The sequence below is a fragment of the Macrosteles quadrilineatus genome, unplaced genomic scaffold (genome assembly GCF_028750875.1).
Source record: "Macrosteles quadrilineatus isolate MER2022 unplaced genomic scaffold, UCM_ALF_1.0 Scaffold_1__1_contigs__length_201487025, whole genome shotgun sequence".
In the NCBI taxonomy this organism is placed as follows: Eukaryota; Metazoa; Arthropoda; class Insecta; order Hemiptera; family Cicadellidae; genus Macrosteles; species Macrosteles quadrilineatus.
In genome coordinates, this window is record NW_026542594.1 from 20887128 (window position 1) to 20902914 (window position 15787).

At 36.6% G+C, this 15787-nt stretch overlaps 1 protein-coding gene across 4 annotated transcripts in view; it reads right to left on the bottom strand.

The window, feature by feature from the left end:
• LOC129004850 (uncharacterized) overlaps positions 1–15787 on the bottom strand; it is a 94850-nt gene that overhangs the window by 61926 nt on the left and 17137 nt on the right. For all 4 annotated transcript variants that reach the window (XM_054433533.1, XM_054433550.1, XM_054433541.1 and 1 more), the window contains one exon: positions 536–638. In XM_054433533.1, coding sequence (XP_054289508.1) covers positions 536–638 — 103 coding nt within the window. The remainder of the gene's footprint in view (positions 1–535; positions 639–15787) is intronic.

The following is a 15787-nucleotide window of genomic DNA, read 5'->3' on the forward strand; positions in this document are numbered from 1 at the left end:
CTTCTCCAAATATGAGAATAAACAAAATAAACTCGGTAGCACACTAACCTGACTCTAACTTAGGACTCTACCAGGGACGGGGAAAATCTTTGACTGACCAGAATTTAGGAATATACTGTTGGTTTGTTCTCCAAACAGCAAACGTATCGTCAAGTCGATAGCGGGTAGGCAACTGAGGTCTGCTCTTCTGGCCCTTCTTCGCCATTGCCCCTGGCGGTGGGGTAGCTAACTAGCGTCCTTCTCACTACGATGACGAAGAACCTCTCTCAGCCTGCCCCTTCGATGCCGTTGTCAATGCGAGCGCGGTTTACCCCGAACGTAAAAAATTAAAATAACTTTAAACGCAACTTTTAAAATCTGATTTTAACCCCTTGACGGGTTTTGGGTCGTTACAAAATTAATTTTGGATGTATTAGATTTACATCTAAACCTCTAAAACCTATATCCTGTAATCTAACAACAGTCTGTGACAACTTTATATGAAGTTGGTACTATGCAAAGTACATTACTCATAATTACAGAGGAAGACATTTACCGCATGACAAGACAAGGTCTCCTGACTGTGACTCCTGCGTAGATCCAGCACAAGTAGAGTACGCTCCTGCGATGGTCTGGGTACTGGGTCAGGAGTAACACATCTATGGAACAGTTTCAAGCATAAGTTACAGAAAACCAATTGTAAGGTAAGAATAAAATTTAAAATAGGTTCTTTTGTTTTGCTTATAGAAGCTTTGAATTGTCACTTTAATATATTATGAGCCTTAGTTATTAGGTACTATTAGACACAAATGGTACTAACTGTTGTGCCACCAGCTAAGATATAGCAGCATTTAGTCAAAATGTACCTTGTCTGTATTGTTTTGATAATATTTTATGTTTGATTTAATAATATTAGGCCTCTCACATACATTAGATAGGCCTAAATGAAGAGTCGGTAGCGTCGCGGACTTCGGGCCCAAGGCAGTGATGTTGAGGGTTCGGATACTGGGCACTGCCATGCACTGCCACTACTTTTTATCAATAGAGTTCACCCTTGTACTGTACCCACTCACCCCTTGCTTTGCTGGATATGTTCCATGCTCAGATCTGTAGTCTATGTGTACAGGCAAATGCAAGGTTAAAGAGGCTGCCAACCTCTTAAAAAAAAACTGGGACTATACAGTGTGGCTGAAAAGTAACTTGCACCCCCCACTTAACATTTTTAACCGACTTCCCCACTACCAACAAAAGGAGGAGGTTCTCAATTTGTTTGTGGCGATGTTTTTTTTTTTCTATGTATGTTCACCAATTGCTCTGTGATTCTTTTACCGATCAGTGTGGTTCCACCACCAAAATAACCAGGAGAGTTTCTATTTGGTACCTTATATATTATGTTTAAGTATAATATTTGTTTCGGTGAAAAATTCTGAAAACCTTAAATATTCAACATTTATTTTGTTTACATTTGTGCAGAGAAGGCAATAAATAATAATAACATTCCTACAGCTGTTAGTTGAAACCATTTAAATGAAGCTACAGACAATTCTTCATGAAACAGTTGCTTCATATTGAGCAATAAACTATTTCTTGCCATGGAGCCTAAATTAATTACATTGAGAAAAATGCATTTTGTTTTGGTTACTATAAAAAATGTATTTTAACGTTTGACCTGATTTGTGTATACAGTAATTCTGTTTTTAGTATTGAATATTCTGACTTACAAAAACATATATGTTTCTGTGAATAGCTGTATGATATTGACAAATAAAGGTGTATTATGAAAACCAAAGCATTCGTAAAACAGGTCTAAATATAAATTAAATGCAATTATTCCTTACACGACCTAAGAAGTGTGACAGTGCATAATCGTCAATTGTCTTAAAAGTGTTAAATATTTTAATTACTAAACACGCATTTGCAGATGTGGAATGTTTATTAATATTCTCTACCCAGTTACTATAACATATCAATACTATTATGCCTGCTTCGGAAAGTCCTAGAGGAAGATGATTTGCAATTTCGACTAGGCTATATCTTGAGCAAACAAAACCCCCTACATGACTTACACCAATAATGGACAACTCTTTCTTTCTTAAGGAATATCTAAAAATGTTTATTTTCATACCCATTGATTATGTAACCTGAACAGGTGACTCAAGCAGTTTTAAAATAATTATTGTTCTGTGGAACTTTTGATTGTTTCAAACAGTTTTGCTTATCAAAAAACCTCAAGTAATTAATATATAAAAAATTATACAGTCACTAAAAATCATGAAATAATTTATTTTTTTAAAAAAATACAACCGACTTCAAACGCTCTAAAAAGAATGAAATAATTTCAATCAAGTAAACTTTTGTATTAGGCAAGCTCACGTATTTCAAGTCGGCGCGGCTCAAACTGCAAATATGATTGAAATTAAATATTGTGTGTGTATTTTGAAAATCAATAAATTGTAGCTGGATAACATAAATATATAAAAAAAATATACTGAACTGTTTTGTTTATATATTAAAGGAAATATTTTCTTGTATTTTATGTTTACTTCAGAATAAATGCATTATGAAAATAACACACACAAATGTTCTATATGAATAGGAAAATAATTTAGTTTGATATTATGATAGGGAAAAGAAGCTAGTTTAGTATTAAAACGTTACTTTTCCAAGTTAGAAACATTTAAATGCTTTATAATCTTTTTAAAGATACTCGTTAATACCACTATAATGCCGATCTCTGATTACGGTAATAAAATAACACTTAACGCATAACTATGAAAAAGACATGCAGATTAACACCTTTAGTTATAGATAGTCACCTGCAATATGGACACCCTCTTTCAATTTTGTATCAAAAATCATCATAGAGCCGCGCTGACTTAAAATACGTGAGCTTGCCTAATACAAAAGATTACTTGATTGAAAGTATTTCATTCTTTTTAGAGCGTTTGAAGTCGGTTGTATTTTTTTACAAAAATAAATTATAACTATTTGAGATATTTGAAATCGGTTTGCGGCAAACTTCTTAGATATAGGAGGGGGGCTACAATAATGATGGTTAATTATTTTTATGTTACCCTTAGGGGTAGGGGGTAGCTCCAAATTTTCAAATGGGAAGTTTAGCCATGTTTCATATCATTTGACTTGTCTTGATGAAACTAAACAACTGACTCAAAGAAAATTAAAATCGAACCACTAATAACAAAATGGCAACTAAATTTACTTTAAACAAACCGCCTTTAGCAGCATTGTATTGTGAAAATAAAAAAAAAATAATAATTATAATTATTTTAACAACTTTAAATTTATATCAAGGCAACATTTTTTCTAGTTCAGATCATTGTTAATAAGTCCTGCTTGGATAGTAAACAGTCCCTGGAAAATCCCCAACTCCACATAACTGCTCAACTGCTGTTACAGTATTTGCAATCTCTGTCTGTTTTAGGGTGAATCAATTAAGTGTGCCATTTTGTTAGTATTCCGATTTTGATTTACTTTATGCCAACTGTTTGGTTTCATCAAGACCTATAAAATTATATGAAAGTTGACTATGTAGCCTTTCATATCTGAGAAGGTTATCGCAAACTGATTTCAAATATCTCAAAAAGTTAAAAAGTACCCAAGGAGGGTACTTTTCAGCCACCCTGTATATGAAACAATGGAACGAAACATTCCTTTCCCTTAATAAAGTTGTTGTCAGTTTTACAATAAAACCGAAAGTAGTTGAGTTGAGACTTAGGCAATTTGTGCTGCAGCCAATCACTGATTTCTGTTGTATACTCCAACTTTTTAAACAAGCAAAACTGAATGTTAAATTTATTGTAAACTATACCACTTTTTAAGGCACACAAACTATCGGAGGATTAAAATCAAAGAGGGGAAATTATATAATTTGTTGTGGAGTCAATCTCCGTAGCACAGCAAGGATTTAAATGTCCCGCCTAGTCTCGACCCCAGAGCTGCTCGCGCATGCGCAGGGAGCAGGTGAGCAAAAGGAATGACCAAACGCTCTGTCGTGTGTCTGGTGCCGCCAAGAATGGATCTGTAAATTAGTGGGAAACGGGGGGACGCCCCCTTGAGGTATTGTGTCGTAGTGTTAGTACTTTATAATATGTAATTTCAGGTCATGGTATCAATTCACTATATCATTCATTCCATTATTTATTATTCGTCATTAAATCAAATATTAGTTCACGTTGTGTCCAGTCAACTCATACAGTAATTATTTCATAAGTTGAACAATGTACATATTTCTGTGATATAAATGCATTAATTAATCAAACAATCATCAAAGCTGGCTATTAGAGCCTGTGAATTGCGGTAAATTGTCTCCTCTGCATTAATAAATGTGTTCAGTTAACGTTTCCAGCAAGAACGATTTGGTGTGGATCTCGAATCACATGACCAGGTCACCAAAATGTGGCACCATTACGCCACATTGTACTGAAGCACACTATGAGTGGCTCATTCAACTCTCCAAATCTTATGCAAGAGCTGTCTAACAAACAAATCCATCCTCTCTCGCATTAAAACTTTTGCACGGTTTTTAAAGAAATTCCATTTGAGCAAGGTTTTTTTTTATAAGGACGCTAGACACGAGCCCGGCTTGTTTTTCACATTACTTCAGGCTAGACTTGGTGTTTGCAGCAATATCACTTATACAATCACTCAAACTGGCACACTCAACTGGCTGGGTAGCTGAGTGGTTATAGTGCTCACCTACTAATCAAAAGGTCGCCGGTTCGATCCTGAGAAAAGTCAGTAGCTTTTTGATGGTTCGAAACTGGACCCAGCTGTTCCTGATCATTGGGCTTTAAATAAATGATCCTGGCTAATGAAAAAGCTGATCTTAGTCAGTAACAAAGCTACACAGATCATCTCACACCATTCTACTACGACAGCCTTCTGAGATCTGAGATACCAGAGGAGACCGTTTTAGTTGGGTACGCCGATGACGTCGCAGCCCCCATTGCTGCACGCAACGTTGAGCTAGCCCAACTGAAACTGAACCAAGTCATGCGCGTTGTAAACGCCTGGATGACTGATCATGGTCTGACACTCGCTCTGAGCAAGACAGAGATCGTCATCCTCACGAAAAAACGGATTGAAACCATCGTTCTGCTACGATTTGGAAACGTAGTTGTCCAAACCACGCGAACCGCCAAGTACCTTGTTGTCATGGTGGACAACAAGTTGAGCTGGGGGGACCAGATCTTCCGTACGGCGGACAAGGCTGCTAGGAGTGTCGCTGCTCTTAGTAGGCTTATGGCCAATGTCGGTGGTCCCCGGTCCAGCCGTAGAAGACTACTGATGTCTGCAGTCCAGTCCGTGCTTCTCTACGGTTCTGAGGTGTGGGCAAACGCGCTTAACAAGGAGGCGTATAGGTTGAGGCTCGCACGAGTGCAGCGTCAGGCGGCACTCAGGGTCGCTTCCGCGTACCGTACGGTGTCCGAACCGGCCGTTTTGGTGATCGCTGGAGTTATCCCAGTCAAACTCTTGGCAGCGGAGAGGAAGGCAATCTACCAGAGACAAGGCTACATCGGAAAGGACGCTGCAAGAACAGAAGAGCGCTTCCGCACTTTTCAGATGTGTTAAGAAAGCTGGGAAAGGGAGACTCGAGGACGTTGGACTGCCAGACTCATCAGGCAGGTCCAACCGTGGGTGGAACGGCGGCACGGTGAGGTTGACTATTACCTCACGCAGTTCTTGTCAGGTCACGGCTATTTTCAGTCGTACCTGCACTTGATGGCCAAAACGAATTCACCTGACTGCATTTACTGCCCATGCATTCCCGACGACGCGGAACACACTTTTTTCCGCTGTCCACAATGGGATATGCTTCGCCAGGAGGCCATTCAACATCTTGGGGTGCTGTCGATTGAATCGATCTGTGAGACCTTGCTGAAGGGTGAGGACAACTGGGACTGCTGGTCGCACTTTGTCCGGAATGTCCTTCAAGCTAAAAAGAACGATCTAGATCGGAACATAGTCTAGATTTGATAAGAAATAAACGGCTAGACACGGCGTAAGCCCCTCGGGCGTAGGCAAACTCGGCCTAGTTCTGATGAAATGCGACAAGTGTTCCCAGGCTAGTGTCCGAAGAGTAGAGGAGGTTTTTAGTGGGTAGTCTCTGGGCCTTAAGCCCGTTGGAGTCCCACACTACAGGTTAGCAACCTGTGTGCATAAATGAATTTTTCCACCTCTCCCTAAAAAAAAAAATTATTATGGAAATTAAGTAACTGTTGTAGTTGACTTTTTATGGATATAAGCCTGTTTGGCCAGAAAAGCGGACACTGGGTCTGACACTCAGCGATGATTGTTCCACCTCAACCGCTGCCCACTGCTTTGCATTGTTTCAGGTTAGCTTATTTTGCCGGACGCGTCTATCGCTACAGCCGCCAACATCTGGAGTCGCTAGTGTCTATCGCGGACTACTGCCCCTGGAGCAGACCAAGACACAGTCGCTAGCGTTTATTAGAAGAAAACAAGTGGTTTGTTGTTGGCTGTTCTTTCTTTTTTTTTTCGTGTTTCTAACCCAGTTTGTAAGTTTAGTGACATGTTACTCACTATCAAAGTGGGGATTAAATATCAAAGAAGATAATAAATTGATTGAAGCCATTTCAGCACACCCCGCTTTGTATGACTTAAAGAAAGCATGAGTTGTAAAGCAAGACTAATGTGCAAAAGAAAAAATATGGATTATTATATTTGCAGTAGAAGTGGGCAGATCAAGTATCCAATTTCTAATAAGTCATCCAATTCCTCAGCTAAAAAATACTTCACTATTTACTTTTTTTACAGCTCATTTCACATACAGCACTCTTTTCGCAATCAAAGAAAACCACTCACTGATTAAATACCTGACAACAATACCTGCCTGAACAAATACCTGAAAGGAAATACCTGTTCCTTGTCTGCTGTCTGGCAAGGAACAGACGCTTCTGGCAAAATAGCCCCGAACGGTAGACGTTGAGCGATTAGCGCTTTAGTCATCATCACTAAGCATCGGACGCACCAGCCGCTTATAGTTGTGAGGCATATGTAATTTTGTGGGATTTTGAATAAAGCAGTTGTATGATTGGTGGTGATAGATAGGTTATGACATGTAGAATCGTGAACTACCGGGTTTTTTGTCTGTCCTAGCTGGCCTAGCTGGTGTTTTCGGCCGCCATCTTGGATCTGCCATATTGGATATTAATAATTCAATGCCGAAATCAGTTTTTGAATATTGTTTTACGTTTGGAAGATATATCCAAATGGAAGCTCTTCCCTATACAATTTTTATGGACCTTTCGTACTTTGAACATTTTTAAGATTATTTTTCTTATATCTCCAGTTCTTATTAACCCTTAAACACGCTCGCGGGGGTATGACATATCCCCGTGTACGTTAATTTTGAAATAATTTTACATGTACCTATGGTGGCTACCCCGATGAGCATAACAGTATAGCTTCTAAAATAGCACATGCTATCATCTGGCCGCAGGGTTGTTAGTCTTGACCAAGTCATTGACCTGTAATCACCCCCCTGGGTCTGGCATACCCCCACGCGCGTGCTTGTGTTACCAGGGTTCTCCTAAGGTGGCCACCCCATTCTCTGGACCTTACTGATTGCGATTTATTATTTATTTCTCTGGGGCTGTGTGAAGGACATGGTATACATCCCGCTATTAGCTCAAACCCTGCCAGAGCTAAAAGAAAGTATTCACATTGCAGTGACAACAGTAAGCCAGGATATGCTTACCAACGTTTGGGCAAGTTGCAACATAGACTGGAAACATGTTTCTCTGCAAACGAGCAGCATATTGAGCAAGTTTAGTGATATAAAACAAAACGTGAGAGCTTTCTCTTTCAACCCATGCAATTTGTGCATTCGTATCTGTAAGTTCAATATAGCACATTATTTCATCACTAGGGCGTTAAGTGACTCTTTGTGGCTCGAGCTCAAGTTTTACTCAAAGGAAAATGAGCGCCTTTTACGATTGTGTTAGTGTACATCCAACTATTTACAATAAAGCAAAAATAAGCTACAATTGATTAAATACATACTTTTGATGCGATTGTTTACAATCAAAATTTACAGCTTAGTTGACAACGGATGATTTTTACTCCCTAGGGGCTAAAAACAATTTTTACTCTCTAGAGAGTAAAAATGCTACTTTAGACGGCTGATTTGCTGAAGTATGATGAAAAGGTATTTTAAAACCTGATGAATATTTTATGAACACCTAGTATATTAGGTATTCCTACTAGCTGTGTACCCGTGTTCTACGGACGGCGAACTTGTAGTAAATTGAAACCATGAAACCTTCTCAGAACAGCAGTTGCAGGGGTGCCCAGAGGGGGGGTACTGTGGCGCGTTTGCGCCACAGGACTTTTTGGGGGGGGGCTTATTTTGAGATTTTTGGGGGGGATATTTTTTTGCTAGCTGTCATAATGAATGTATAATTTTGTATAAGCAGCCCAAAAAAGTGTTTCTAAGTAGCTCACTATCACCACCAACAACATTTTGCCGTGAGTAATTAAGATAGCTTCTAATGGTAAAAACGGACCTTGCCAGACAATCCTTAATGTGCCAGTGTCGAATTTTACTTGCTACATATGTTTTGGTGGTTCTTTAACTCCACCATCGTCAGGATTTTAAAAAGATCCACTTCTGGAGGTTTCGTCAGAATACGACAAACATTTAATACAAAACACGAAACTATTACAGATAGGCCTGTCAATTCGTGCATTGCCGTCGACAGGACTGGAAGTAAGTAAAGTAAACTGAAACAGGTTCAGGTTATGACGGTCCGACGTGGTCTGTAGATTGTCGTCTGCGTTTTCAACAGCTGATATTGGACTATTGTAGTGACTGAGAAGAGTATTAAAAATACAATGGGATTCAGTGTTTTCACTAAAAATTTTTTTGTTCTGTCAATAGTTTTATGTATATTTCAAACTTCTCAAAGTATTTAATAAATTTCCTTTTCTGCAGTAATGTAGAATGTCGAGACCATATAAATTGGTTATTATTGTCAATAATTTTGAATGGAAAAATCAATTATGAATCCCATTATATTTTCAACACTCTCCTCCGTCACTAGAATTAGTCCAATTTCAGCTTTTGATGACACAAACACCAATCCAGAGACCACGTCTTTCGCTTTCCGTCATTACCTCATCATTCAGTTTACTTCCAGTTCTGCCCGCGGCAATATATATACACGTGAATTGATAGGCCTATCTTTTATCGTTTCGTGTTTTGAGTACAAACGGATTGTCTGACAAGATGCGTTTCTACCATTATTAGTCATAAAAGGCAATCCTGGGGCTATCAAAATGAATTATAAGATTATTTCGTCACAAAAACCTTTTGTACTGGTGGCAATTATTAAGAGATACTGTGGGTATTTTGCCCGGCGATTTTTGTAGAAGGCAGCCTGGGAGTGGCGAGCAACAAGTCTGTCTTATTTCGTGACTCTGCCTATAATTTTGATATAATATCCTTTTTGCCCAAGTATTTAATGCACTTAAAGCTGTTTGAATTCTTAAGCCCTGTAGAAATTAACGCCACCTAATATATTGTACAGTTACAGTACTGTGTTGGAGTAGAGTAATTCACCGAGTAGGCCTATATTGTTGTACGTTTTTTGAAGACGTTGTCTATTGCAATACTGAGCACACATATTGGCTGACAATACAGATTCTGAATTGTAAATGAAAAAACTTCTAATTCGTCCATTAGTTAGATTTATATTGATGTATATGACGTTTCATATTAAACATTTAATTTTGATTATCAGCAAGTTTGTTTTTCGTACCTCAAGTTTACTAAATACTTTAAATGCTTGTTTTATGAGGTAAAGGGAAAATTGTCAGATAAATTGGTGGGGGGAGGGTAGGTTTGAAAAGACGGCAGTATAAATTGGGGGGGGCTACTCCTTTGGCTTGGGGGGGGGGAGATTGCGCCTCTGGGTTTGGGGGGGATGGGCACCTCTGAGCAGTTGGTTTGCATATTTAGTGTGCTCAAGTAAAAGGGCCGCTCAAGTAATTTGGCCTAGGGCCGTAAGTACCCTAAATCCGGCACTGGTTTTTTTTATTTTTAATCCAATGATTAAACTAAAAAAAAAAAAAACAGCTTCATAGATCTATGATGCATAGCCCTAAAGTAAGATTGAAAGCTACTCCCCACAATGGATAAAGTAGTTAAAATACTACCTCAGGATTGCACACTTTATTTCGGTTGACATTTTAGTTAACAAAGGTGATTTTGTCTTTTCTGTTTTACACTGAGAAATGAATAATGAATTTCCTCAAAAGCAAACAATTATCAAAACATAAAGCAATTCGGAAATAACTGACCACTTTGTCCAGTATTTGTGGTCAGTGTACGGTACACAAAAACTTATCTTATCCATACATTAAATGAAGAGTTCAGTCTTATCAGGCCATTACTAAAATTGTCACTTCTGCTGCTACCTGTAGCGTTACATAATTAATTTAGGTCTACTTCTAAAACTTAAAATATAAATATTTGACTGCCTGAAATGTAAGTAATGAACACTAAATATATAAAAAACAAAAAAACAAACTACAATTTAAAAAGATGAAAACATAATATTTTATTCTAAAACATTCCTAAGTAACGATGTATCATTCATGTTACATAACCACCCTAGTGGAAGAGATCAATATATATCAATACAAAAATTGTATAATGATACGTATTGATATCTATAGGTATTTAGGCCAATACACATCAATACATATCAATACAAGTAAATAGGATCCGAGTCATTAGCTTAATTGAAAATAATTTGTAGCTTGTAAAAACAATTTTTAATTTGTTTCAACTTCAACACATTGAATCACATCTACTATGCACTAAAAATAAAATAAAAATGAATAATTTATAAATAAAAAAACTTTTTAAAAATAAAACGTTTTTAAATGCACTAAAAAGTATAAAATAATTTATAAAATTAGAGAGAATAAATACTTGTAAGATTTAAAACGAAAAACGTGGGGCGCATGTTGATTTACAATTAACTTCACCTATTGAACTATTATGATCTATTGCATGCGCCCCACGTTTTTCGTTTGAAATCTTACAAGTATTTATTCTCTCAACATTTTATAAATTATTTTATACTTTTTAGTGCATTTAAAAACGTTTTATTTTTAAAAAGTATTTTTATTTATAAATTATTACTAGTTTTTACTCTTAATGTCAAAATATGTTAAATCTCTAAGTATAAAAGAGGATGTTTGTATATTTGTTTGTTTGGCAGTGATAAACTCAGACACCGCTGAACCGATTGCCACGAAACTTGGTACATACGTGTAGAATGTCATGGAATAGGTTTATACACCATCAATTTCGTGATCCGTCCAATCGGCTCCGCCCCAGTGGCTCTGGAGTTTCCCATGTTAACCTTATGAGAAATGGAATTACTGAATCTTAACAGCTGTTTCAATTAAACAAGTTGGTTCTGTTCTATGATGTTCAATAGCATTAAAGTTACAAGGATTACCAATAGGGTACAGCACTATTATTTCTTTTACATTTATGACAACAGCTAATTTGCAACCAAAAGGTGAGTAAGCGTAGCGAACAAACTTCAACCTGGAGGCGAGTTAGCGTAGCGAACGAGCTAACGTGAAGGCAAGTGAGCGTAGCGAACGAGCTAACCTGAAGGCAAGTGAGCGCAGCGAACGAGCTCCAACCTAAAGGTGAGTGAGCGTAGCGAACGAACTTCAACCAGGACGTGATTGAGCCATGCGAACGAGATCATCTTGAAAATTAAAAAGTTAAACGGGGCAAAGCCCGCGGGATTATAAATAGTCAAAGGCAAGACAACGTCTGCCGGGTTCAGCTAGTCTATTATATATAGCCTCTTAATGCATAACCAAAACCCAAAACCTTATTATCTGTAATCAGATGTTTTATCTTTACTTTGAAATGATTGTTTTATATTTTTAGAATATCTCGGGAGCAGAACCTGTACCTCTTAACCTCTGCTCTTCTAATTGTCAAATTTAAGTATTTACAGCTGACTTAAATTAATTGATATGTTTACATTCTTTTAAAATGTAAACATGGAAAATTTGGAAGCCAAAGGTTCGTAGCCCAAGGGAAATATCAAAATTAAATTATATAATATTGCATTGTCATCCAATTGTGAGCTATGTTTCAAGTTTCAAGTCTCTAGCTCATCGGAAACTTCGTTTAAAATTTATATCAAAATTTGTAGGAAAACGAGCTAATAAAAACAAGCCCTTGGGGCGTAGTCCAAGGGAAATATGAAAATTAAATTATATAATATTGCTATGTCATCCATTTATGAATTATGTTTCAAATTTCAAGTCTCTAGCTCATCGGGAAGTATCAAAATTTGCAAGAAAGCGATTTAATAAAAACAAGCCCATGGGGCTTAGCCCTAGGGACATATGAAAATTAAATGATATAATATTGCATTGTCTTCCATTTGTGAGCCATATTTCAAGTTTCAAGTCTCTAGCTCGTCGGGAAGTTAGTATAAAATTGATTTCAAAATTTGTACCGGACAAGAAAGCAAGCTAATAAAAATGTTTTAAAAAGTAATAAAATTTTTGGCAAAAAGCTCTTGGTGTTCCCGTGATTTGAACCTGGGACTCCAGTATGGTAGCCAGTTGTCTAAGCCATTACGCCACGGACGCTTCATGTCTGACTAAGTAATGATAGCCATTTTGAATGCGAGAAGCTGTGTTAGGCCTCATAATTTAACTTGAAAAAGATTTTTCAATGGCATTTGTGTCATTTCAAGCATGTACCTTTATGCTTTAACATGTTTCAAAACTGTTTTATTACCAGTTCAAACTGTTTTCTTGCTACTTGGGTGATGTGAATAGTGTCAATACAATTTATTTTTATTGATTTCTAGAAATAAGGAATTCAATAATGAATTTGTGAGTGATTTTTATCCCTAACAATAACCCAATAAGAAAAAAAAATTTTAAAAGTTGTCGAAAGCTGTATTACAATTGTTGTATAACAATTTTAAAACATTTTGATTTAAACTTCATTACAACAATGTTGATATAAGATTGAAACAATTTTAAAAATGTTTAACAATAAGTTTTTTGCAGTTGAAAAAAATAAGTTTCAATACTAGCTGTAACTGTTTTACAACAATTTTAAAAATTGTGTTACAATCAGTTTTTTGAAGTTTAAGAAAATTAGTTTTAATACAAGTTGTAAACTGTTTTACAACAATTTTAAAATTGTTTAGCAATCAGTTTTTGGCAGTTTAAAAAATAAGATTTAATACAGTACAAGTTGTAACTGTTTTACAACAATTTTAAAATGATATATTTTTAAATTATATTGAGTTTTAGGTACCTCAGCTAACGTATATGACCTAAAACTAGAGTTTTTCCTTTTTTCAAAAAATAACATTTTTATTACTGTTTATTTAACCACTTTACATTGATATTTTGTATAATCCATAATGCTCATATGTGATACATTTTAGAGATATTTTGAATTTTTTTACCCGTATTGATGTCTATTGATTTATATTTACATCTAACATATTTAAAAAATATTCTCTATTGATATCAATGAACGATTTGTTTGCTCTAATGATCTATATTGATATATTTTATGTTTATAGATGTCTAGTGATATGTATTGACTAAGTTTTCAGTGATGTCTATTTGTTTGTATTTACTTGTAATGATATCCATGAACATCTATTGATATCACTAAGCATCTAGTGATATCAATAGATTTTTTCTATTGATTTCTATTGATGTCTTCCACTAGGGCATTCTTTCAACCTATTACAAAAACTGATAACAGTATTACTTCTTTTTATGTCATTTGGCAACCTATTAAATACAAAAGGTCCCAAAAATAAATAAGAATGTTTGAACAGTTCTTTGTTGACTTTTGGGGTCCTGTAAAACAACTTATCTACGCTTCTGGTATTGTAATATAGGTTATCAGTCCCATTATTTCCATATTACAGATCATTGTTTATTGGGTTTTAAATTTGATGAAATTTCTTTAGACCAAGACAAAATAAATGTATTTTGTAATAAGCAGACTATAGATTTTGATAAGGTGTTTGGTTGTTTGAAATCTACTAGTTGGGACAAAGTTTTTCATGAAATCAATGTTGATATATGTTATGAGAAGTTTAATTTAATTTTAACTGACATAGCAAATAAGTGTTCTAAAACCATTCCCATGGATAAGAGTCTTGCCAAGGCCAAACTACTTAGTCCTTGGATAATACACTGGTCCTGGATGACGTCCTCTCTGACTGGGATGCCGCTGATCTCAATGTTGCTGCGTCGGGTATATTGTTCCAGTGATCGAGTCCGGTCTGGTAGGTTGGTGAGTGTTTCTTGCAAAACCTCATTTTCCTTTTTCAAAACTTGCAGTTCAGATCTTAAATTTTCCATCAATTTGGTGGATTCGTCAACTTTTTCCGAAAGAAAACTTAGAGATTGCAACATTTCAGAAACTTCTTTCTTGACGTTCTTTAGCTTAGTAAAAAATTCTTTTTGAAACTTTCCAAAACTTATAGCATAAATTCCTTTGTTATTGGCGTACTTGATCCGGAACTTAAACTACCTTCTCGGCACTCCCTACACCTCCATTGCTTTGCTGTACAAACCTTCTTCTCTTCTATATCTTCTTTCACACAGTTTACATGAAACGTCTTTTTGCAATTACCGGCCCAACTTATCACATCAGTAGACTTGCAGCTGCTAATGTCCACGTTGCGAACGCCACAGGTAGCTGGCATTTTAACTTATGTACGTAAAAAACACTTAACTTAACTACACAAGCCCGTCGCGCACGTGGAGTAGCGGTGCGACGTGACCTTGGCGAGACGGTAGCGGAGCACGGTAGCCGTCTTATCGGATCGGCTGACCTGACTGAACTGAGCATAAGCACTCTAATGCATTAACAACAGACATACACACAAAAGACAGAGTTAAATTTACACTATGCTTAACCCAAAGTAAAAAAAGTATTTGCAATCTTAGTTATAGTGTCATAAAATGTAATCATATCGTATTTACTTATCATGCAGTGATAATGTCGTCTGAAATAACAATTTATATTTCCATAATCTGAAGATGACTCGAAATAATGTCGAAATGACTGCATACTATATGAAATGAAGTACTGAAAACAATTTAAATTGGTAATTTACAATAAACAGGTCACAAACTATTGATAGGCTACGTAAAAAATTCATGATGGTTTGCTCAAAAATGTTTTACCCAAATGTGTCATAGCATTAAATAAAATTTTGGAATCGATACAGAAAACGCAAAACTTATACATCAAGACATCAATTTTGCCTGAGATGAGCCAGACATATTGACAGTGGTACGGTGGCAGTGATGGCAGTGCAATAGCGGTGAGTAGAAACTGAAAGTGACACATAGGAGTTAACCTCTGTCGCGATCACAACGAAATCGGCGGAAATCGTAATTATCTTCCGAGATCGCAGCAACATCTGCGATCAAACTGCTAATGTGATATTTTTACTTCACACAACAGTCATTGAAGCATTGTCAATGAGTGGAAACATAGACAAAAAGAATTGTGGAAACCTTGTTTGTAAGCTATTCAAAAATGTTCGAGCCAGTACATGTAGGGCTAGAGCCCTGCATAGGCCTGTTGGCAGTATGATGGCAGAGCAATAGCGGTGAGTCGAAACCAAAAGTGACATATGGGAAAAGCGAGTTTAGCAGAAAAATGCCGTAACAATCAGAACAAAATCGTAAAGGTCTTCCGGGATCCCAGCAGCACCCAAGATCA